This window comes from Oenanthe melanoleuca, chromosome 4 (assembly GCF_029582105.1).
Source record: "Oenanthe melanoleuca isolate GR-GAL-2019-014 chromosome 4, OMel1.0, whole genome shotgun sequence".
In the NCBI taxonomy this organism is placed as follows: Eukaryota; Metazoa; Chordata; class Aves; order Passeriformes; family Muscicapidae; genus Oenanthe; species Oenanthe melanoleuca.
Genome location: NC_079337.1, coordinates 64,019,768 through 64,043,282, shown reverse-complemented (window position 1 = coordinate 64,043,282; position 23,515 = coordinate 64,019,768). Strand labels below are relative to the sequence as shown.

The 23,515-nt window shown below is 39.9% G+C and overlaps 1 protein-coding gene across 4 annotated transcripts; it reads left to right on the top strand.

The window, feature by feature from the left end:
• The first annotated feature begins 1,457 nt into the window (after positions 1-1,457).
• ST3GAL5 (ST3 beta-galactoside alpha-2,3-sialyltransferase 5) lies at positions 1,458-23,236 on the top strand. Of its 4 annotated transcripts, none has more exons than XM_056490078.1 (7): positions 1,458-1,687; positions 11,664-11,775; positions 13,514-13,628; positions 15,624-15,967; positions 17,324-17,510; positions 19,412-19,570; positions 20,568-23,236. In XM_056490078.1, the coding sequence occupies exons 1-7, from the start codon at positions 1,615-1,617 to the stop codon at positions 20,829-20,831; spliced, it is 1,254 nt and encodes a 417-aa protein (XP_056346053.1). In that variant the 5' UTR covers positions 1,458-1,614; the 3' UTR covers positions 20,832-23,236. The 4 variants fall into 4 exon arrangements, with proteins under 4 accessions (XP_056346053.1, XP_056346054.1, XP_056346056.1 ...); XM_056490079.1 differs by having other exon boundaries at positions 1,491-1,687; positions 13,514-13,622; XM_056490081.1 differs by lacking the exon at positions 1,458-1,687 and having other exon boundaries at positions 11,664-11,785; positions 13,514-13,622.
• The last annotated feature ends 279 nt before the right edge of the window (positions 23,237-23,515 follow it).

Genomic DNA, 23,515 nt, shown 5'->3' with positions numbered 1-23,515 from the left:
AGAATGGCACTTCAGAGACAGTTTTATCCCACTTTCTTTAAGAGCAAGCTTTTCCCCTGCCCCTCCTGACATGGCCTCTGCAGTGTGTTAGTGCTGGTACTACAGTGCATAATAATTAACAGCTGCTGTGCCTGGAATCACTGATTGTTTTGCATCAAGTATCTAGATTAGGGAACAATTTGTAAATACCATAGCAATAAATCAGATATTAAAAAAAATCCTAGCATCATGTTATAAATGCACATTATGGTATTGCCTTTTTGCACATATTAGGTGGATACTGTATGTGTGGTGTTGAAATAGTTTTTAAGATACAGTTCCTGGGAAAAAGTGTTTTTGTAATAAGTAAACTGCTGCTTGGTTGGATAACACCCAGTGAAGACTCCTGCTACTGATATACCAGTTACCAGCACCGACCATCTGCAAAAATTGAAGACCACATCCAAAATTAAGATAAAAAAAATAAATTAAAACCACAGCCAAGAAACATGCATGCTCTAAAAAGGCGGACTCAAGGAATGGCTGTGTAAAACAGTTCTTGGAATATGGAAAACAGTTAATAGAAAAGTTTGACAATGTATGATGGGTCTGTGAATATGTAACGAGCTGATGAATTTAAGGGGTGTCTCCAAGACAGCAGGTGTGCTCTCGGCTGAATGCCAAGTATCCAGCCGTATAACCTTTTGCTTTGTTTGTCTCTTATTGTCTTTTATTAAACCTTTTAAAATCTACCAGGAAAGTGAACCTCGTTTTTCACACATCACACAGACTGTAATGACTTAATCCATTTTCACGCTCCATCAGCTTTCCCTCCCCCGGTGCCTCGGCGTCCTTGCTCTGCTCCGGTGGTTTTCCAGCTCTTTATTTGGTGGTGCAACTTGTGACTTCTAAGGCCATGGTCAGATGCTTTTGCAAGGTCGTTTCCCCTCCCTTGCAAGTCAAGCAGCCGCTTACACGAATCTACAACTAAATCAGACTTTTATTTTTTATTTTTTTTTTCTACATTTTGTGGTGAATCGGGTCACAAAAAATGATAGTTCCTTAAACCAGCTGAGGAGAGGCCTGAAAGCTCCTGGGAGTATAAAGCACAATAAAACCAGCTATAACGCTGGAACGTGGGGGGATCGAGCTCGTTTTTCCACAGAGGCCGAGTGCCGGCACCGGCAGCGAGATGAGGGGGATATGAGGAGGGGGCGGCGGGCGCGCCGCTCGGCTGAGGGGGCAGTGCATGCGTGTGGGAAAATCCCCAAAGACACGATTTATTGCGGGGACAAAAAGGTGAAGAAAGCGCTTATTTGTGAATAGAACAGAACATTTGTGACACCGCACAGAAGCCGCGGGGCGGGGGCCGCGGCCCTCGCGCATCCCCTCGGCGCTGCCGCCCCTCAGCGCGGGCGCGCCCCCGCCCCGCGCGCCGCCGCGCTCGGCCCCCATTGGCTGCGCGCCGCCACGTGCCGCCCGCGCGCCCGCGCCCGCTCCGCTACCTGCGGCGGGGCGGCCGCGCGCCCGCGCCTCACAGCGCCGGGGCTCCCGCTCCGCCCCGGGACCGCTCCGCTCCCGATCCGCTCCGCACCGCGCCGAGCGCCGCAGCGGGGACAGCGCCGGCCCAGGCTGATGCGGCGGCGCGGGGCCTGCGGGCTTGGGCTGGAGCAGGCTGCAGGATGTGCCCCAGCGCCACAGCTTCCAGGTCTGTCCCTCCCTTCCAGGCAGGAGCAGCGGGGATCGGGAGGTGGGAGGTGGGAGTCGTGTTTGTCTTGGGCTGGAGGGAGAGGATGTCTTGGCTGCGCCTGTCTTGGGTTGTTCCTCTGGAATAAAATTTATAGGCTTCTGCTTCTCTGCGGGTTCCGATAGGCGTTTTGTGAGCGATTCTGTCATTTCATGCTTGGAGTGATGTGAATGCAAACCAGATACGGCTTCTGCTGCTACTGCCAAAACCTTTCTATTTGCTTCAGCACTACTCGCTAACGAGAGTTTCTTTTTTTTTTTTCCCCTTTGTGCTGAGATTTATTTTGTATTAATTTTTTTCTATTTCAGTAGGTAAGATCAAAATATAAGGCTGCTGGCGGAGAGATGTTTATTTTGTAGCTCTCTTTAGTTAGGGAAATGATTAGGAAATGTTCTCAAAGTTACTGGATGTAAACAGCTCTGCGGTGGAAACTGACTGGCTTTGTCTCATTCCGGGGAAAAGGGCAGATGAAGATGTATATTCATTATTTCTCTAAAGAAAACTCTCGAGATAAGTGTTCTTTTATGCTTCTGAAGTGGATATGTGTTTTTAATCTGCAGCTTACAATGGCACTTTGCAGAATCAGTTTAGAGGGGCTGTTTTCCATGCAGACTGTGTTATTCCATCTGATATGCTGCAGTGAGGTACCTCTCTCCCTTTTGGGTCATGCAGCAGGGAACCTTGAGCTATCTCCCAAGCTCTCTGCTAGCCAAACTCAGGGAATTTCTTTTAAGAGGTCAAAATGCAGCTGGAGAGTTAGCACACGAAAGCGTTTTGGTGCATTGTCTGCTTCCGTTGGACTGATAAGAAATGAGCTCATCCCTCCTCTTGTTTCCTGTAACTTTTTGAGTTTTTTGCATCCTTCCTTCCGTAGAGTTCCAGCAGAATGGCCAAATGATTGGCAGGCAGTTAGGGGCAGGATGTTGGAAGACAGTGTGGTAGCAGAAACTTCCTTTTACTGAGGAGAACGGGCTAAAAATGTTTAATTTTGTTTGCTTTGCATACATCAGATGCAAAACATGCTGAGAGTGTTGCAGAGTCTCTGCATTTGGTGGGCAGGTTATTTGTTTAGATTAAGAGACCCTAGAAGACTTTAGTAGTTCCTGAGTTATAATAAAGGCCAAATAACTGAAAAAGACCCAGACAATGATTTAAAGTTGTCATGGTGTAATTTTCAAATACATGCAATGAATGAAACTTGCTCTAACAGAACATGTTAAAGCATCCCCAGCAGGAATGTCCAGTGCTTCAAAACCACACAGCTGTAACTTGACATAGGATCATGCACTGTAACTTCAGGATCATGGAGGAGTGTTCCCTGTCACAAGCAGCTCTCACTGATAATGTCATTCATAAATTATTAAAGACTTCCTTAAAACTTGTGTAGTCTGTTATTTTCCATTACTCCTATGGGAAGGCTGTTTCTTTGCTGCTCAGGAATCTTCTGCCCATAGTCCCTCTTTGTTTATGTCCACTTTTTCCTGTGTGCTAACATTGTGCTTTTGTTTGAAAGGTTTGGTTTTGGCGTTTACATGTTTGGTGTATCTAAGGAGAAACTCTCAATTCTTGTTTTGCAAAGCTGGACAAGCCAAGTTCTCTGTTCTCCTTGGATGAGGCTCTTCCTTTGTCCATCCCATCAGCACTCTCTGCAGCCTGTTAGGCCCTGAAGTCTTAGGTTCAGAACTTGAGCATTAAAATTGTTTACAGCAATGTTTTTTTGCTATATTGCAACTTAGTTTTTGCCTTTTCTTTATGGGAGGCTTTTGGCATCTCCTTTTGCTTCTATAGGCTCAAGTGTGATTTTACAGTGATGTCTTGGAATGTTACATTATAGTGGTGATAAAAATGCTGCTGTACTATTAACCTTGTTCCATAATTGCCAGTTGTTCATTGCTATTCTGCTGCATAATTCAGATGTCATATAAAACATCTTGGCTGTGTAAGTCTGCTCTTTCCTTAGTTAAAATTAATGCTATGCCCTGCCTTTTCAGACCATTTCTGTCAGGGAAGAATTTTTCCTCAAACTTCCCATGTAAGGGGAAAGACCTAATTTATTCTGGCCTCCTTGCAGGGGCTCAGGGATCTCTTCTGCTTGTGCTAGATGAGCTCACCCAGCTGGTGATGTCCTCGTGCAGTGTGGTTTCTTCCTGCAGTGGTGCAGTGCTTCCTCAAGTGTGGATCCTCCTCTGGGGAAGAGGATGAGAAAGGGGAGATGTGCAAAGGGGGGATTTTGAGTAGCAGCTGCCTGCTGTTATGCTGCAGCTTGTTCACTGTGCGTGCTTGTGGGCTTCAGCAGATGCTGAGGAGTGGCTGACATCATCTGAACATCCAGAGCAGGCAAGCCTGCATCTTACACAGGCATCATGGAAGGGAAAACTGGGATTTGCTCCAAAGGGAAAAGGGACAAGAGGGTCTAAAAGCTTCCCTTGTAAGAAATAAATATAAGTTTTTAATAGCACACTGTTCACAATAGCAGTACTTTAAGTCACTCATTTTTTCCTGCTTGGCTGGGGCACTGACTTTCTGTGGCTCATTTATGATTCAGAAAAAATTCCATATTCAGATGCTGCTTTTGTCTGCCACAAAGAATCAGCAGCCCACTTAAGTGTGAAGCACATCTTGTTATGTTTCTTGTGTTTATGTTTTATTTATGTTTTTTTGCTGTTACTCACTTGAGAGCAGCTGAAAGTGGTTTCACAGAAAAGCCTGCAAAGTTTGACTAGAAAAGAGGGTGCTAAGGCAGATGTGAAATTAAGAGAATGTTCCTGTTTTGAACATTGAACTGTCATTTAGAAACTCAATAAGAATTCTTTCCCTGTAATATTATCCTAGCAGGCACTGTTAGTGTCCAAAAAGGTTCTTGTGAATGATGTTGAGAGGAAGTGATGGTGTTGCAGTCTGAGTATCTCTAGTTAAGCTGATAATTGGACTGTATTCGAGCTGAAACCATTTCTTTTGATGTTCTATCTGGATGACCCAAGGTTAACAGGAAATGGTAGCCTAACTATGGGTATCCTTCCTAAAGGAAAAGAGTGCTCAAGTAGACACAATTATGTAAGGTTGTTAATGATTTTATGAGTTGATATTGCAAGGAAGATGTAGGAGTGACCCATTAAACAATTAAGAGAAAACACAAGTAGTCTCACAAGGCAAGGATAGAAAAATCATCATGCCCCTAGGACACTAATGTTGTTTGGTGGTATTCCTGGCTCCAGGAAAAATAATTTTCACCCGTCATCCTGTTGGTGCCTTTGAGAGTTTGTGCCAACTACTCCGAAATTCTCCTTTGCTCCTTGTTTCACTTTTTAGCAATTGTGTCCACACAAATAGGATTCAGTAATAAGTTCTCATTTTCAATGAACTGCAGCTCATACAGACAGCTTTGTTTTAAATTTTTGTTGTCTGATAAAGAATCCTTTCTGACCAAAGTTCATTTTGTAAGATGCATTATGCACTAATGTAATCAATATCCTGTTGTAGGTGCTTATAATGATATTATAGGCCAAACTTTTTTCTGTCATCACAAATGTATTCTTCAATTAACCAAAACAACTGACTCTGTTTATTAAAACAGATGTCAGGTGCTTTTTCATTCAATAGTACTAGGCACTAAGCAGATAATATTCAAAGAAAGTTTCTCAAGTGTTTAAATATGTTAAAATGCCAACTTTACTGTGGGATTTATATAGGGGTAGATGAAGAAATAATTGGCAGAAGTCTCCAATTCTTAAATTTAGCTTCACATTTTTCCCCTGGTGAGATATCATTCCCTAATCTGCAACAGCTCCCTCAATCCTATCTCATTATGTCTTGTGATAGGAAGTGATAGGATGGTGATCAAGAAATTATTTGAAGATAAACATCTAAGAGTGATTAGCTACAAACAATAACAAAAAAGTCTCTCATGCTTTAGCATATTCCTAGTAAATCTCCCTCAGATCATTAACATCACTGGAATTTTTAAAAGGTTTTAAAGGATTTTTGTCATGTACTACTGAACAAAAATCCTTTAAGAAGATATTTCAACATTCATTGTGTCATAGAAGGAAGTTTTTCAGTCAGACACAATTCCTTTGGGATAACTTGTGTGTTGTTCTTTCCCCACTATTCCTGAGTATTTTGTCCATACAGGCAAACAGGGCCATCCAGATGAAAGGCTTTTTACTTTCCTTCTATACACTTTAAATCCAATTTCAACATCTGGGCAGGTTGTTAGCTTTCCTGATCTGTAAAACCTGTTAAAATTCAGCTGAAAAATTTGGATTCACTTCTGCAGAAGACATTGGAAAGTTAACCTCACCAAGTCCATCAAGGTGTTTTCAAAATTTCTTTTTAATGGTTTATTGTTTCCAATGAAGAGATGATGTTTGAAAACATGGGAAGGATCTGATGGTATCATGCTTTGATAAGGAGACTTGGGAGGGAGAGTCCCTGAGTAGGGACACCTTGGGGGATTTGTGGGTCTCCTTTGCTGCAGTAGGTAAGCTGGTAAGAGACAATGTTTACTCATCAGTTAAGTTATTTTGTTCTCTCCAATATTAGAATTGATGATTAGCAGTTGTATTCATTGACAAAAATTCTATTGCTTAAATATTCCCTGAATTGAGACTGGTCTGCCCATTAAAGAGAATTGAACAGATTGTGCAATGGATGTAGGGAGGAATGGGAGATTTTTATGCTGATTTTTCAACCAGTTTTGTGATGATGGTCTTAGAGTAGAACAGAAGATTAAGAATTTTAAATTTTTCATGTTCTTAGGTATCATTTGAGAGGCTCTGCTTAGTGACTGGCTTTGAAGCATAAACCAGAAAAGTTACCACCTAATTAGTCATTCCTTTCATTCCCTTTTTTAATGTCTTAGCCCTTATGTTTTGATTGCTGTGGATTTCAGTCCTGCAGAAGCAAACAAAATCAATCCTAACTGTAAATGTCACCAAGCTGTTTTTCATGTTTTGATATCAATTAATAACATTCTCTTAAAATACTCTATCTATTTCAAAAACCTTAATGAAAATTAATAACTTGTCTGTTTGGTCAATAAAGAGGATAGATTGAAATGTGTAACCTTTTCATGGGCCCAACTCTTGCAAGTAGTCAGACATTAACGTTGTAGTTGTCAGTTTTTTGCCATGTGTGTTCTCCAAATGTGTCCATTTGTACTAATGTGTAGTTGGTTTAAGTTTTCTTAATTATTCTCCTCTAACTTCTTGCACAAAATTTTGCAGTTTATCTGTGGGAAATTTTTTTTTGTTTTGTTTAAAAGCAACGGAACAGGAAGTTCATACAGCATTCATTACTGAATAAAGACCACATCTCAATATAGAGTGCCTAGCTCAAGTTTCTTGTGTAAAAACATCTTCTCTGCTTTTCAACTTTGCCTTTCTCTTTTAAACAAATGTTGCTCAAAACCAAGTAGCTTTCTGATTTTGGAAATATGTTCAAGTGATTTATGTGTATCTGATTAAGGGGAAGAGGTATGAAGTAAGCAGGTGGGTTTAGGGTATTTTTGCATTAGTTTTAGCTTCTGTTTCAACTCCTGGTGGAGCCCCACCATTCATGATTCATAATTCCTTTACATGAGTGTGACTTTTGGGTTTCATTTTCTGGGGGCTTTTCCCTGCAAGCTTTTGATCTTGTTACACAAACTTCAAAGGCTGCTTTATGCAGCAAGACCTTGACAGCCTTGTAAAGCTGGGTGTTTCCACTGCTTCTGGTGGTACTGTGAGAGGGGAAAGTTTAAGTGGGAGCACTGCCTGTGTGGGGTTGTGGTTTTGGGGGCTTGATGGGAGCATAGTGAGGATTCAGGTGTGTGCATCATCCTGCACTCATCTGCAGGCTGCCTGCTCTATCCCCATGCCTGCTGAGAGACCTTGGCTTTGTCTTTGGGTAAATCCAGCTGCTGAACATATCCAAATGCATTTTCCAGGGTGTGGCAGTGGTTTTGTACAGCTTGATACATGCTGCTTTTTAGCTTTTAGCATTCCCACATGAAAAGACTTCCTGAAGGCTTAAATGAATTGCTTCTGAAATACTCCAAGTGTGGAAATGTTGTCTACTTAAGAATAACAATGAGACAAAAGTAAATCATGGTGAAAAGAATAACACCACAAAAAGCTTTGGAGTACATTGTATTAATGGACAATTTAGCCTTTGTAGCAGCTCTGCACAGATCACTTAGGTTCAGTAGATGAAACAAATTTAAATCCACTGAGTCCTCATGAATTACACCACTATGAGTAGCTACAGAAACGTCAATGCAAAATGTGGTTGTAATGCTGCAATACTACCGAGCTGTGCTTTGTACACAAATTGAGACATTTGCATTTATGGCTCTCAAAACAACTGTAGCAGGGCCCCTTTCTGAAAGAATGTAATGGTGTTTGTATGCAACATCTCTTTGGTCCTACTGGGATCTTGACTGCTCTGGTTCTCTCTGAAAACTTGGAGATTTTTAATTTTTATTTATTTATTTTTTAATTCAGGAAGAGTGTGGGAGAAGTGCACTCTTAAGGTGCTTGTTACTGCCACCTTGCTCTCTTGAGCACTCTTACACCATTCCAGCCAGTGGAAGGACTTGTTGACTTGAATAAGAGTAAAGGATCCATCCCTGAGTAATTTTTAAAAAATGCTGTGCTGGACAGATGCGTTTTGACTTGCATTGGACTGTATATATTGACTTGTTTGAGAAGGGAATCATCTGTCATGATCATAGCTGGCAAAAGTCAAACTGAAGTAAACTGTTGCAAAGAAAATGAAAACTGACATTGTCGCTTACTTGTTTATATAACAGAAAAAAATCATTGTGCATACTAAGAGTTAGACTTTGAAAGGATATGCTGAGATGATTAATTGAATTCTCTGTTTCAGTGTTTCTTTTTGCACACCCAGGATGAGAGAAGCCGGGAACTATTGGAATTAATTTTTTTCAGGGGCAGGGATCACTTTCTGATAGCACGAGCTTATTGTAGTCTTGCATTCCTGTTTGATTCCCATCTGTCTTTATCACCATCCACCTCTTCAGTTCCTTCTCTGTCTTTCAGATCTCTTGCAGCCTGGTACCAAGTTTGACTGATTCTTTTGTGCAAAATCCATTCTGACCTAAGTTCCTATGGACTGTGGTCAAGTTACCTCTTTATGTTTACCTGAGATAGAATTAATGCCTGCTTTGTTCTCTAGTGAAAATAGGTGAAGCTTGTTTCCAGCTCTTTCATTTTTTTAAGAAGTCCCATTTTGTGTTTTTCCCCAGCTGTGGGGCTGACAGATGTAATTGCTGCCTTATTTTGTGCTGTAGCAGCTTTCAGTGGTCACGTCCCTGCCGTGAGCCATTGGTGTTGGTGAGTGATCCCTTCCCTTTCCCAAACAGTGCTGAGTGCCTCTTGTTTGTGCTGGTGTGAGGCAGTGTCCTCCAAGGTGATCTGATGGAATGTCCTCTATTCAATGTGAGGCAGCCCTGGAGCTTTCACATGGTCTGCAGGCTGTGTTCACTCTCTGCAGCATCCTCTGATCACAGCTCCTGTTGTGTGCTGGTGTGATCTTGCTCCATGCACTGGGGCTGCTCCCTGTGCATCCTGACAGTGTGATCTCTGTGGATACCTGTCACCTCTAAGCTGTGTTAGTGTCAGGGTTCTGGATGGGAGTTGCTGACCTGACTTCTCTGTAGTGTGGCAGGAAGGATGTGTGCTGTAAAAGGTGGTGGTACCAGTCCTGCTGGGCTGGCATTGAGCTCAAGGTAGAGCAGTTCAAGGTGGAGATCCATAACTGGGATATGGTCCTTGTAACAAATTTTTTGACATCTTTACCCATGTGAGCTTGAATGATTTGCTGCCAATACTAGCTGAGAGCAAACTGATGTGGACGACTGGAGTGGTGGTGTCAACACCCAGTTTTGCACCCCGGTGGTGGTTTTATTCAGAGGTATAGATGCAGCCAGTAAAGATGAGGTGTTGCTCTGAGAAAATGAGGAGCTGTTAAGGATTCATAGGTTCCCTCTGACCTGCTATTTTGTCCTGTGTCTTGGTGTCCTGACAGGTTGTGTGGCAGACAAAAGCTGGATTTGATTTCTAGCCTAACTGCTAGAATTCTGGGGGGCTGGGGGATGTCACTTACCCCTTAAATTTCAGTTTACCATATTTCAGGACAACCATGATAGTACTGACTTCAGATTTTACAGTGCTTTCAGATCTCATAGGGGCTGTAGCAAAGGCCTACAAATGGGTGTGACAGCTCAGAGTTTATGCAATTACTAAATCCAGTCAGGTGAGGAATTTGAGGTACTTAGTGATGCCATAATAACCAAGTTACTTGTGTTTGAGGTAAGTGGTCAAGTTTCTTGCTGGCAAAGACCATTAGGATTTTTCTGCCTCGTTCTGTTTTGTGGGTTCTGATCATTTGCATGTGAACTTGATAGCCTGACTTGACTGTTGCCTGCTCTTCAAAGGGCTTCAGATGCTATCGTTTATCTTTGTCTCTCTTTGTCCAACCCTCACAGTGTTTTTAGGCATTTGACCTTTTACTGTGATTATCAAAAGTGTTACTGAGAAATGATGATTGTGCAAAGAGACTGACTTTGAGTCATCTTCTGAGTTAGATACCCTTGAAATTTCGGTGGTCTGGATTTGATATCTGGAGGGGGCTACTTCTGTCTCCTCAGCTTCTCCATCCTGGCTTTTAAGAATATTAGTTGTTTGTCCAATCAAACAGTGTTTTCAAGTGGTAATACAGGCTGGTTCAAATGGGTCATATTACCATCAACAATAAAAAGAGGTGGAAAAGAGAACAAAGAAGATCATCCCTAGAGAAAAGCCTTCCCTTAGTCTTGCTCTTTTTTAGAGGTTCTTGTGACAGAACTCTTGGCAGGAGAACAGTAGGGGTGAACACCTTTGCAGAGGAGAGCAGAGACAGTCAAGGACTGAGATCAAAGGAAGGAGCAGGGCTGAAATCCATCCTCCCCTGTGGAGGAGCAGGCTACACCTTTTCCATGGTTGGCTGATCAAAGGAAGTACTGCTTCAGGTGGGTAGGACAGGAAAAACCCTTGCTTGTGTTCCTTCTCCCTGGGAAAACCAGTAGGCTGATATGGGTTGGCTCTTCATGGGGATTCCATTGTTACATCTGGTTACTGGCAGCAGCCTGGGAGAAGATGGTGTGCCAGGCTGCAGTTTTCTTCCCACAATCAATATTAGAATGTGCTGATAGAAACTGTGGGAGCAGCAAGATTGCTTCCTGTCAGCTAATGATCAGTGCCCTGCCCATCTGTGAGGGAGCACTGGGCTGTCCTGCCGGGCTCTCCTGTGCTCTATGCGTAGAGCTGCTGCTGTGCTTCCCTGGTGCTGACAGCCTCCTGGTCCTGCAGTGTGCCAGGGAGCAATTCCCTCCACACCCTCTCTGGTGCCTGGTGTTGAAGCTGCTGGCCATGTTGTTGGGGCTGCTGAAGAGGTCAGTGGTAGATTCAGACCAGTGGTGGTATGTTTGCTTGGCCTTGGGGAAACTAGGGAGATGACATGAAATGTGGGCTCCTGTTTTGAGGATGGCTTGTATGTGTTCTGCATGTGGACAGCATCCTTGAAGCGTGGTGGGAAGCATAGCACAGGGATTGGATTTTGATTCAGGGATCCTGAATACATTGAGCATATTGTTTAACTTGTTTGATCAGATCAAACCAAAGTGTTTGACAGTAACTGGTGTAATCGACAATTATTAGACTTCAGGCTTATGAAGAATACAAAGACCTGGCAACATTTTTAGAATCACATTTTGGTGGTGCAGCTGAAATGAGTGAGTTCTTGATCAGAAGGAGCTCAGGAGCAATTCAGTATTCCTGGCGCTATAACTAAGAATTGCAGTCTTCTCAGGGAAACAAAGTGGTCACTCCATGGGTGTCCTGTGAACTTTTCTTCAATTCATCAAAGATTACGATTACTTTTTCTTTCTTTTTTACAGCTGTGCTGAGTGACAGTAACTCTGTGAAGCTGAAAAGTAATCATTCACCTCCTGTGCAATGGTGTAAGGTGGCTGCACATGAAGATGAGAAGACCAAGCTGGTTTTTAAAAGGTACTCGCAAGTAAGTGTCATTGTCAAAGCTACACAGAGGAGAGTTGTTCTACCCCCAGCCTGGGAATTACAAAATGGATGCAGAAATCAAGGCAAGGGATTACCACAGGCTGTGAATGGAGGGTTAAGCACAAAGCTTTCCCTGGGATACTGAAAACACTTTGTGGAGCCCAGGCTAACTTATTGTAGTACCTGTTTTTCCAAGCCAAAGTGAGATCCTAGTACTTTGCTCACAAGTATTTCCAATCTGTTTTGTATGCAGATAAATAACAATGCTGAGACTTCTGTACAGCCTGATAACTGAAGGAATAGAAGGCCAGTGGATGTTGAGTGGGTATCCTGGGGAGGTGTTTTCATATAGTTATTTTGTTATGAAGATTTCTGGAATGCTACATGAAAAACCTTACTGCATTGTTTATAGCTTGACATCAAATTAGAATTAAAGGGTATGTGCACACATAGATCCAGGATCATATTTAATACCTAAAACATTCACTACTGTGATGCCACATGAATTTGTAGATCTTAAAGCTAAAAAACCCAAACTGTTACATACACAGGTGGATATAACCTGAATGGTGCAACCCCAGCTGAATCTGGGGATACTTGATAAACTTCTGGAGGAAAACCAGCCTCATTTGTCAGCTGTGAATCCCCTTCTTTCTGCCTGTTGGCTGATCTCCAGGGGTTGCAGCCTAGCATGCTAATGAAGCTCTTAGATCACCTCTCAGTGGAAAATGTAATTTAGTTAAGTGAGATGTGAGAACAGTCCTGCTTCTCCAGTGGTCACCTGGTTTGCAGCCTGTACTGCATACTGGGTGCTGGGATTGCATCTGTTTGTTCATATAGTACAAGCTTTTTTTAAAAAAAAAATTGGAAATATGTATTAACGTAATCTGAAAGAGTTTCAAGAAGCATGGGCACTTAATAACTTGTAAATTTTTTAAAGATGTTTAAACAAACAGTCCTAAGAAAACAATAGGAAATGAAAATCAGTAAGAAAGCTCAAACTACATACTTGAGAAGCAACCACAACTTTAACCAAATAGTGATGTACGTATTCTACAGATGGGTTTAAACATGAAATGAGCTAAGTGACTTTTTGGATATCAACAGTGGTATTCTTAAAGAATGAGAAATTAGTAGATCAAAAATATGAATAGTCTATGTAGCCTATGTTCTTTGATTTTAAAGTTGGTTGGACTTTTTCTGCTGCAAGTTTTGGGGGTGTAAGGCTTTTCAGCCTGAGCATCTAAGTTCTGCATTCTGGCCTGCCAGTGAGTTGAAAATTTTGTTTCAGTGGTGACCATTGGCCCAAAATAATGCAATTTGAAGTTGCAGCCTTTTTTTTCAGCTTTCTTGGAAATATGTTTTCCAACATATGACCTTTAAAGAAGAAAGAAAAAGAAAAATCACTCTTGGTTTTATTTTGAGTCATCAGAGCTACGTTTAAAGTATATGATGCAGGTGTTTTCCAGACATCTATATGTGTTCATACTTTCCTGCAAATAACTTTGCAGAGTTATACAGGACTTGAAGTGAACAAAGCAGTAGGTTTTTTTTCTTTGATTCAAATGCAAGTATTCACATGAAGTTCAACTGTCTTAAATTTCCTTAAAAATACTGATTTAATAGTTGATTGAACATTAGAATTTTTTTTTTTTTTTTTTTTTTTTTTTTTTTTTTTTTTTTTTTTTGTGTTTCTCTCCCCTACCTCTCACTGTCCTGTTGTTTTTAGAATTCTTGCACTGTTTGTGGTTGGAGGGTGCTTCCTTTATATCCTCAAATTCCATTTTGGCCCTGAAGAATGTGACAGAACAAAAATGCCGTATGTGGACCTCGATCGTGTAAGGGTTGGTATTTTTTGGCTTTTTTTGTCCCACTTTGCTTAAAAATAAGTTATTAATTGACAATATGAGAGTCATAGGACACAAGAAAGAACAAGAATGCTGAAATTATCTGTTGAGCAGAAGTATATTTTGCTTTATTTCATGCCATAGATATTCTCGGGTTTTTTTTCTGTTCTTGTGAAGTGACAACAGAAGCACATAGAAAAACTGAATGGGGGTAGAGAAACTTTGATTTTTAGGATAAAATTATATAATATTTGAAATGGACATGTCATCATCCCATTGTGTCAGTGCAGATGACACTTATCAGAAGATTGATTCAGATGAAAATTAACATTAAAAAAACTCAAAAATTACATATTAAACCAAAGGGCTTTTATTTTTTGTTTTTTTTCTTTCACTTAAGCCAGTTTCCCAGACTGTTTTGCCTTATAGTTGCTCAGATGTTTTTGGAATCACAGGGCAAATACCCAGGAGGGTGCAGCTATATTTTAATTTATTCATTCAGGGTAGCAGCTGCTTACTTTTAGCTACAGTTTTGCATGTAGCTTTTGAAGAGTTGTAACAGACACCACTAAAGCCTTTGCTACTTATCCTGTTTGCACTTTATAACAGAATTTACCTGGCTTAGTGCTGTTACATTTGTCTTTGAATGTCTCAATGCTAAAAAGTAACTTCTAGCAGAAGCCCTGGCTTAAGACAGTTTCATTTTAGCATTATTGCACGTGCATCTTCCCCCACTTGCCATCATCTTTAGTGTATATCTTTCCCTTTCTGAGGCTCTTTGCCTCCCCTTTTTTCTCATTTGACTTACTTATATTTTCAATAACATTCTTGATTCTGAAGAACAAACACATTAAACCAAGCAAACCCGAAGGCTTCATGGGCTGTGTTTATTGCTGTCTCAAGAACTGCATTGTGAAATTGCTCAGCCCACTGCTTTGCTCAGTGTGATGTTTATGCAGAAACCTTCATAATGGTGGTAGAGGAAGTTCTGCAGGTCAATCTTGGTTTAAAAAAAACTCAAAAAACCCCTAAAAAACTGGCAGCAGAACTTCCCTCCCTGTTGCCTCAGATAAAAACTATTTTCCTTAACAGTAGAGGAGAACTAAATTAGCTTTGATTAGATTTGAATCTCATGTCTGTGACCTCTGTGTTTGCTTATGGGGTTTTTTAATTACAGTGGAGGAAAAACCAGCAGAGTTGATTGGGAAAGAAATAATGTAAACAGGATTTTATTTTAACTGATAAAAGTAATACCTTTGCTGTTTCTCTTTTTACATAAGATACCAATTTGCCACTGCAGATTTCTAAAAATTTACACTTATAATGTTTTGTTTTTATTATTACATGGATCAATGTGTAGTTTTGTCTGTCACTTTATTTTTTTATGCAATATGGAACTGCAGTCTCTTATTTTGATGACAAGTCTTTGAGAGAAGGTCCGAAACAACCCCACCTAGCATTCCTTTTAAAGTCATGTTTTAGTCATTAGCACTTTACCAATATTTATGGAAGAAGTGTTGCTTCATTTTGATTGAGTAAGTCCAGCTGCTGTTGCAGAACTTTTACCCAGTGGATGTGTCTCTGGTGGAATCCTACCACGGGCAGAACTCAGGTCATGCAGCTGAGCAGAGTGGAATTCCACTTGCTGCTAATTTGGACAGGTAGAAGTATGCCTAGATTTTATTTGGTGTTGCAAATGGTAGTACAAACAGCTCATTTTCAATTAGCACTTCTACTAGCCTAATATTTTCTTTAGAAAACCTGATATCTAGATTTAAGGGATTAGATTTAAGGGAGAGGAATTCCTCTGCAGGTTTTCACCATTGACATTTGAGTCAATGCTTTAAAATTGTTGTACTTCCACGCTGAAGCTTTCTTTATAACCCCTGTATTTGCTAAACTGCTGGTGGTCAGTTGGTGGGCCACATTCTGAGGGCTTTGTGCATCTCTGCAGCTGCTTTCCTGGCTGAAATCCTGTGTGTTTTGTTTCAGAGGGCACAGCAGTTTGCCCGTGCCACACTGCAGGAGCAGTGCCGACCTTCTTATGCAAAGACAGAGATGGGGAAGTTGTTTGCAGAGAAATACAGCATGGACATATCTCCCTTTGTAAGGAAAAACATAAATGAAGATGAAGCTTTATTTAAATATGGACCTCCATTTGGATTTTACCAATTCTCTGATAAACTGAAAGATCTCCTTGAACTCTTACCTGAGCATGATTTACCAGAAGATTTGAAGTCAAAGAACTGTAAGCGTTGTGTTGTTGTTGGCAGTGGTGGAATCCTTCATGGATCAGAGCTGGGGCACTTACTAAATCAGTTTGATATTGTTATAAGGTATGTGTTTTCCATATAAGGACTCCAACTACTTCATCAGTACTTTATGAGCCGGCATTGTTTTTTAAGGGGAACATATCTCCAATGCTGATTGATGTAACTTATAAGACTGTTTCTGAAAGTGCTTTTGAGAAATTTTCTTGTGACTTGGTAGAATTTGAAATCTTAGGAGCAAAATAAACTGTCATGTTTACAGGAAAGGAATTCAGTGTAATTTTTTTGTGCAGGTACAAAACTCACATGGGCAGAAACTGTGTAGAAACTAGTGACATCATAGACGAGTAGACAGTACTGGGTTTATCCTTTCACATTTTAAAGCTTTCAAATCTTAAACTTCATTACTTAAGGACTCACCTCTGCTTTTTTCCCAGTGGCTAGTTTGGATGTTTATTTGAAAGATCTTTTTATAACAGCTATTTCAAACACAATAAAAATTAATTGGTGTTTCAGTACAGAGCTTGTTTACACACTTTATAGCACACTTATCTTCCCTTATCTTTATGAGGTTAGTAGCTGCTTTCTGTGATTGCCATGGTTTCTGACTTTGGAATTACATGCTCTGTATTTGTGCCTCTGAACATTACAGTTTGAATCTCCTTCTTGTTTTGAATCATGTAAGGTCACAAATAAAATTAATATAAGCATTTTCCCAACTTGTTTTGTAGGCTTGCTCATCTTATTAAGGGAATATTTCATTGAATCAATAGCCCTTATTCAATGGTAAACAAACCTTGTTAGCCTGTGGAGGGGTAGACAACTTGCATTAGCTGTCCTCTGAAATTAGGGCTGGCAAGATAAGGTGATTTTTCTGTTGACATAGAAAAGTCTGCAGGTCTTGAGCTGTTCTGCAGAACTCATGGAGGGAGATGATGTCATTCTTGTCAACAGTGTGCCAGCATCTGAAGTTCTTGGTGAGCTGGAAATGATATAAACCCACAGGATGCATTACATTCCATTGGAGGGATAATCTGAATGATTTTTTGTGTGGAATACTCCTGAGTGTGTGTGTGTGAAGAGGATAACACAAGCAACTTTCTTTGTGTTTTCTTCCTCTTCCACTTTTAAGCCTCTCTAAGTTGACACAAAGCAATAGATATGAAATTCTGCAATGCTATCTTAAGTCACTTTACTCTTCAAGCTTTTTCTCCCAAGTTCTGCACTTGTGCCATTTAATCTAGAAATAGAATTGGCTTCCTTCCAAAGATAAGGGCTGGAGGAGTGTGTGAGGCAAGAACATGAGGGTTGTGAGAAACAACTGGAGTCTGTTCTGTTAAAAATCTTTGGGCCAAATAACAAGTTTTTACTTAGTGTCTGATATTTAATGAGATTGTAACCTGTGGGTTTCTTTTCCCCCAGGTTAAATGATGCACCGGTTCAAGGCTACACGGATCATGTTGGAAACAAAACAACAATAAGGATGACTTACCCTGAAGGAGCTCCTCTTTCTGAACATGAGTACCCTCCTGCAAGCTTGTTTGTGGCTGTTCTCTTTAAAAGAGTTGATTTCAACTGGCTTCAAGCCATGGTAAAAAATGAAACTTTGGTATGTAATGCGACAATCTCACTTACCTGTATTTTTGTTTGTTTTGTTTTCTAACACTTAAAGAAGCTGATTGATCTGTTACTTCATGGTTTATCATGCTGAGAATCTTTTATGTAACCTTGTGGGGATTTTTTACTCTGTCTCCTAGTTACAGTGGGACCAGCATTTGTGTTGAGGCCCCATGCTGACAGTAACACTTTTTTTTTTTTTTTGTGGAGATTTTGGTGGTTTGCACCAGGCTACGTGACATCCTGAGTGGTTACTGACGTGAAATTAATTTTACATTTGGTGTGACTTGAAAAGTCTGCAGAGCCCAAAATAGAAATGAGATTTCTGAATGCCAGTCCATTTTTTTAGCAGCTAGTCTGTACTGCTACAATGAACATACATGGAGTTAACAAGTAATTGAACATTTGTCTAAGGTTCCTAAATGTGAGGTTGCTTATTTTTCAGTGAACATTTAAAGAGGTGCTGAGATTCCTAAGGAACTGGTGGAAGGGTTTGATGTTTCCAAATTAATGTGAATTGGTGGCTTCCACCTCTTTCAATTTGCAGATAGATAATTTCAGCAAGTAAAAATTACTGAGAGAGATTTAGAAGAAAGCCTGTCAAGTCTTCTAACAGTTTTATCTATGCTAGTTTAGGTACTCCAAATTCCCTTCTTAATTCTGTGATTTTTACAAAATGAGAAGATCTGTTTAATCTTGACCATGACTGTCTACTACTACACAGAAAAGCCAGGAAGATGCTTAAGGGACTGAAGCATCTCTACCATGAGGAAAGACTGATAGAGCTGGGAGTGTTTAGCCTGGAGAAGAGAAGGCTTGGGGGGGATCTTATTAATGTACCTAAATATCTCAGGGGAGGGTGCAGAGAGGATGGAGCCAGGCTCTTTTTGGAGCTGAGGTTCCCAGTGACAGGGCAAGAGGAAGCTTGTCAAGTTGAATATCCATGGACATCTTTCTATCTTTCTCAGAATCATCTAGGCATGGTCCTGAGCATCTGGCTCAAGGTGTCTGCTTGAGCCAGGGGAGTTGGGCCATGTGATCTCCAGAGGCCCTGTCTAACTTCAGTGGCTCTGAAGTCTAACTTCAGTGATTCTGTGAATTGCCATCCTACTTCTTTCAAATACTCAGCTGTCAGTTGGTTCAGCTCTCTGGGCAGGCACTGGTACTGAAATGAACTGATCCAGAACATGGCTGGGTAAACCATGTGTTTGATCAATTCAAGCTGTTGTTCCTTAAAGCCTGTTTAAAAAAATACAGGTCTATGTTGGAGCTGTATCAGTTTCATCAATTGTTTAATGTTGTCCATTACATGGGAAGACTTGTAAAATTAGTGTGATGCAGTATTTTTTCTTCTATTAGCAGGCATATAACTGACTGCAGTGGCATGAGATCAAAATCTGGGTTTCTGAGTTCTGTGTAAATCCTCTTCTGAAGAGTAGCTTTTATCACTAGGTGGATGCTGTCAAGCAACAGCTCTTCAGAGCTTGAGCACAATTGTTTTAAACCAGTGCTTGCTTCAGAATGCCTGGTTAATGTTTGTGGGAAACTGTGGTTCCCTTCCCTGTTTCTTTAAATACTGTTACCTGCTCAGCTGTGCTGGGGTAGCCTGAATAACCCATGGGTGCTTATGAATATGTTGAGTGATAAACACAAAATGCAGTCAAATATTCAGAATAAACAACTATTCTCTCTGCTGTCCTCTCTGCAGTTCCAGGTACTTTGAAGGTTTTTCCTCTTTTGTGTCAGTCATTTGATCTGTTCATTGATATTTCCAAGCCACCTTGACTATAAACTGTTTCCTAAATTTTTCAGGGTCACTGGTGACTTCTGTAACTTGTATACTGTGTTTTTCTCAGAGTTTCCCTCTGAACTATATCTTTTGGTTTCTCTTAGCCTCTGTGGATGAGACTCTTCTTTTGGAAGGAGGTTGCTGAGAAAATTCCTTTCCCATCAAAGCAGTTTCGGATTCTGAATCCAGTCATTGTCAAAGAGACAGCTTTGGACATTTTACAGTTCCCTGAGCCTCGATCAAAATTCTGGGGTTGGGATAAGGTAAGAAGTTTCCTTTCACCAAAAGCAGTGTATGCTGACATGAAATGCCATTCAGATGCAGTGAGACATAAACTCATTCCAATGTTTAAAAACAATCATTTCTTGTATGTTAAGCCAGTTAAGAACTGCCCTGTTAAGCAAAACCAGCCATCAGCTGTAGCCAGATGTGTCTCCAGCTGCAGGGAAAGCAGAGAGAGCCTGGAAACCAGGCCAGTGTAAAGCAGCCTTCCAGTGCTGGAATTGCTGTGTATGCCAGGGAATGCTCAGTAGCAGCTGATGGGCATTTCCTCCCTCCATCTCCTTTGCTCCAGCAGTGGTAGAGAGTGATGAATTCCCTGGTTTAATCATACACTGCATTTTTGTTACTTTAATTGTGTGTTTGAGAAATTGGATGTCACTAGTTGTCTTGAACAGCAAAAAATACTGACTAACCACCTTTTTACATTTTGTGTGAAAGCACTTAAGATTATTGCACAAATGTCTGAAGGATCTTCTCACATTTATTTATCAAAATTACATAATATACCAAGCTGAATATCTTAATGGTACTGTAGTCAATTTGCCTTCTTCATGGGTTTTTCAGTGAAAAAAGTAATTTTGTGAAGAATACTACTAGAGTTTATTGTTGCTCAAGACTTAAATAAGTGTACATCAAGGAATGTCAAGTTTAACTCTGTGTCAGGAGTTGTTTGACTGTTTAAAGTGAAGGTTCACTTGCAGTTTAACTACACAATGATAGGGCATCTTGCCTTCACAGGAAAAAAAAATATTAGTGTTGGCAGTCAAAAGCCAAATACCTAAATTGTATCAGTATTTTGCCCCTCAGTTTTAAGTTTTACTTGATCATTGAATTGATTTTTGGTTGTAGTTTTAATTGATTTGAGTTTTAAGTCAGGAGAGGGAATGGACAAAGTCATTAAATTGTGTAAAGTGTTTATAAACCTGGTAAAGGACAATATGTTTGAACTGAGTAAATTTCTCTTTTCTCTCTCTTTAGAATGTACCTACAATTGGGGTCACAGCAGTTGTTCTGGCCACACATTTATGTGATGAAGTGAGTTTAGCAGGATTTGGGTATGACCTGGACCAGCCCAGCACACCTTTGCACTATTACAATAACTTCTGCATGGCTGCCATGAAAGGACAAACTATGCACAATGTGACAAGTGAAACAAAATTCCTGCAAAAACTGATCAAAGCAAAAGTTGTCAAGGATCTCACTGGAGGGATACACTGTGAATTCTGCAGCAAAGACAGCTAGTGACCAACTTGCAGCATGGATAGGATTTGTTACATTTCCAGAGGTTCAGCTGGATCAACTCTTTCCCTCTCTTTAAAGTGTTCACAAAATGGATGTGGAATCCCTCCTGCCTTTTTTAATGTCATGTTCAAGCTGCTGGACTTCTAAATTAATTTCCCTGTCAGATTTTACTTTGCACATTTCTGTGAATAGCTATGTAAATAAGACTCAGAGTTTAAAGATATCCATTTAAAGTATTTAACATTTTGAGTTGTCTGAATAAAAGCAGGTTTTTTGTTTTCAAATGTATATGGAATGCACATGGCTGGCCTGAATTGTCTAACAGTATACAAGAGTTATTTTCCCCTGATCTACTGTCTTTGTTGATCCAGTTCTTGGTATTCTGACTCCTTTTCATGCATGCCATGAAAAATAAGGCATATGCTTCTCAAGTCTTTCGTGTCTTGAACTTGAGCATTGCATTTACTCCTCAAATATTTATATTCTTTTGCTAATACATTTTTTGAGGGGTGAAGGACAAACATAGGAGTGGAGTTGAAGGAAAAAGAATTGTTGTGGCAACAACTGAATAGAAAGTACTTTGATGTTCATTATTGATATTAAAATCATTGATGTATTATTGTTTTTGGGTTAGAATCCTGCTTTGTAAAGCACATTTGGGCCCAGGGCACTCTAGAAGATGACTTAGCCAGGAGGAGGCTTTAATCCAAACCAGATAATTTGTCATTTCCATTCCTGAAAACCTGCTTAAATGTTTCTAACTAGATGATTTCCAGCAGGCTTCAGCTACCCTAAGTAAAGAAGTAGCATTAATACAAAATCTTCTCCTTTTAAAATTTTTTTGAGAGACTTGAATTGCTGGTTCTATAAAACACAATCATTGTATCAATCATTTAGCAAAACTAAAATATATGACTAGGTTACAATTTCTACTGGTTAATTTTATGATCCTTAAGTAATTAATTATAGTTATTGTCACCTTAATAGTTTGCAATGCTGATGACCTTTGTGAAGTCCAGTATTGAGAGGCAGAGTTGCTGGTTTTCCCCCAAGTCAGTAATTGGGTGAGTGTATAAGTTAACAAGAAAATCACTTTAAGAAAGTAGCATCATCAAGTAATCATCAAATAGGTAACTATTGAAAACAGCAAATTTAAAAAACAAAAAGAGAAAAGAAAGCTATAGATGTATGTTCTTGGAGGTGAAAATCGGTGCACTGCAAAGACACTGGGCTGTCAAGATCTGTAAGCAAGTTTAATATTAAGTGTTAATATTTTTGTTATTAGTAGAGTATCATGTATGACTGTTTGCACTGAGGACTGATGTTACTCAATCTACAGTATGTGAAAAAAGCTTCCTTTGGGAGTGGAAGCTTGTCAGCAAATCAAAGGTTGGCTATAAACATTGTTCATAGTCATGGACTCTTCACATGGTGAATGTTTCCACTTTTCTTTGTTATGGACAAAGATATGAATGAAATTGTAGTTCCAAATCTTAAAAACACTTATGTGGAAATGCAAGATTATGATGGTTGTGTTTTGGGTTTGTATTCCAAAAACCCCAAAGAGGAGAAGATCTAATGAATGATAATGTTAGAATGCAAATGAATGATAATGTTAGAATGCAGAGAGCAGACTGATGCTCACTGTTACACTTGGAGGCAATAAAAGGACATCAGATCATAAAGCATAACTGAAGAAAGTTATGGGCCTCACCTTTCCTAAGTCCCACATGTCTACATGTCCTTTAAAGTCAGTTGTGGGGGCTGAACAAATTTGAAAATCAGGAATTCTTGGTTCTGGCACTGTCTTATGTTTGTAGCAATAATATTCATCTAGCCTTCTCATTCATGAAAAGAGTTAAGTTTTATACTAGCAATATATTTCTGGTCTGGCTTGCTTTTTTTTTTTCTTTTTTTTTTTTTTTTTTTTGTAAGTATATTATATTATTTAATTTAAAACTATTTCATGTGTGAAGAGTTTTATAAAAATAGTCCTTTAGTTAATATATTAAAATGCAGTAACTATTTTCTCCTGGTATTTAAACTGGAACCAGAATGCCTTAATTTCATTTAGTATTAATGAAATTTTGGAAGATTTCAGAATGTGTGTGTTGGGAGGATGTCTTTAATACACCAGAAGTCTGTGTTTCTGAGCACCTGGTCCCTCACCACTTTGTTTTCTTCAGCAACTTAAAAAGAATCAGTTGATTAATGTAAATGCCAGTAGCTTTTTGGAGATGCTGTATTTACTGTCAAATTTGCAAACTGTGTGGCTGTAGGATTAGATTTCCTACCTGTTTTATGGTTTCTGATAAAACCTTGTTCTCCATGGTAGTCTGTGCAGACTCAACACTCTGTGAAATGGCAGCAAAAAGCAATAAACTGATGAAACCACTTTCTATTTATGTGTTTGTCTCTCAGTTTGCCATTTGTTCTCCCTCCTTTATTAAGGATTTTGCATGTCTTGATGATGCAATTGAAAGTCTTGCAATCCCACATACCCCAAAACAGGGGAGATGGTAGCTGGTAACTTTTTCTCTGTTTATTTATGCCTTTTTAGTGCTTGACAGTGGAATTATCTGTCTGGTGCTTGGAGGAGGGAAACCCTCTCAACACTGACCAAACTGTGGGCTTACAAGATTTTGAAGTTAATGTGGATGAGAATATTTTGGGCTGGGTTATTA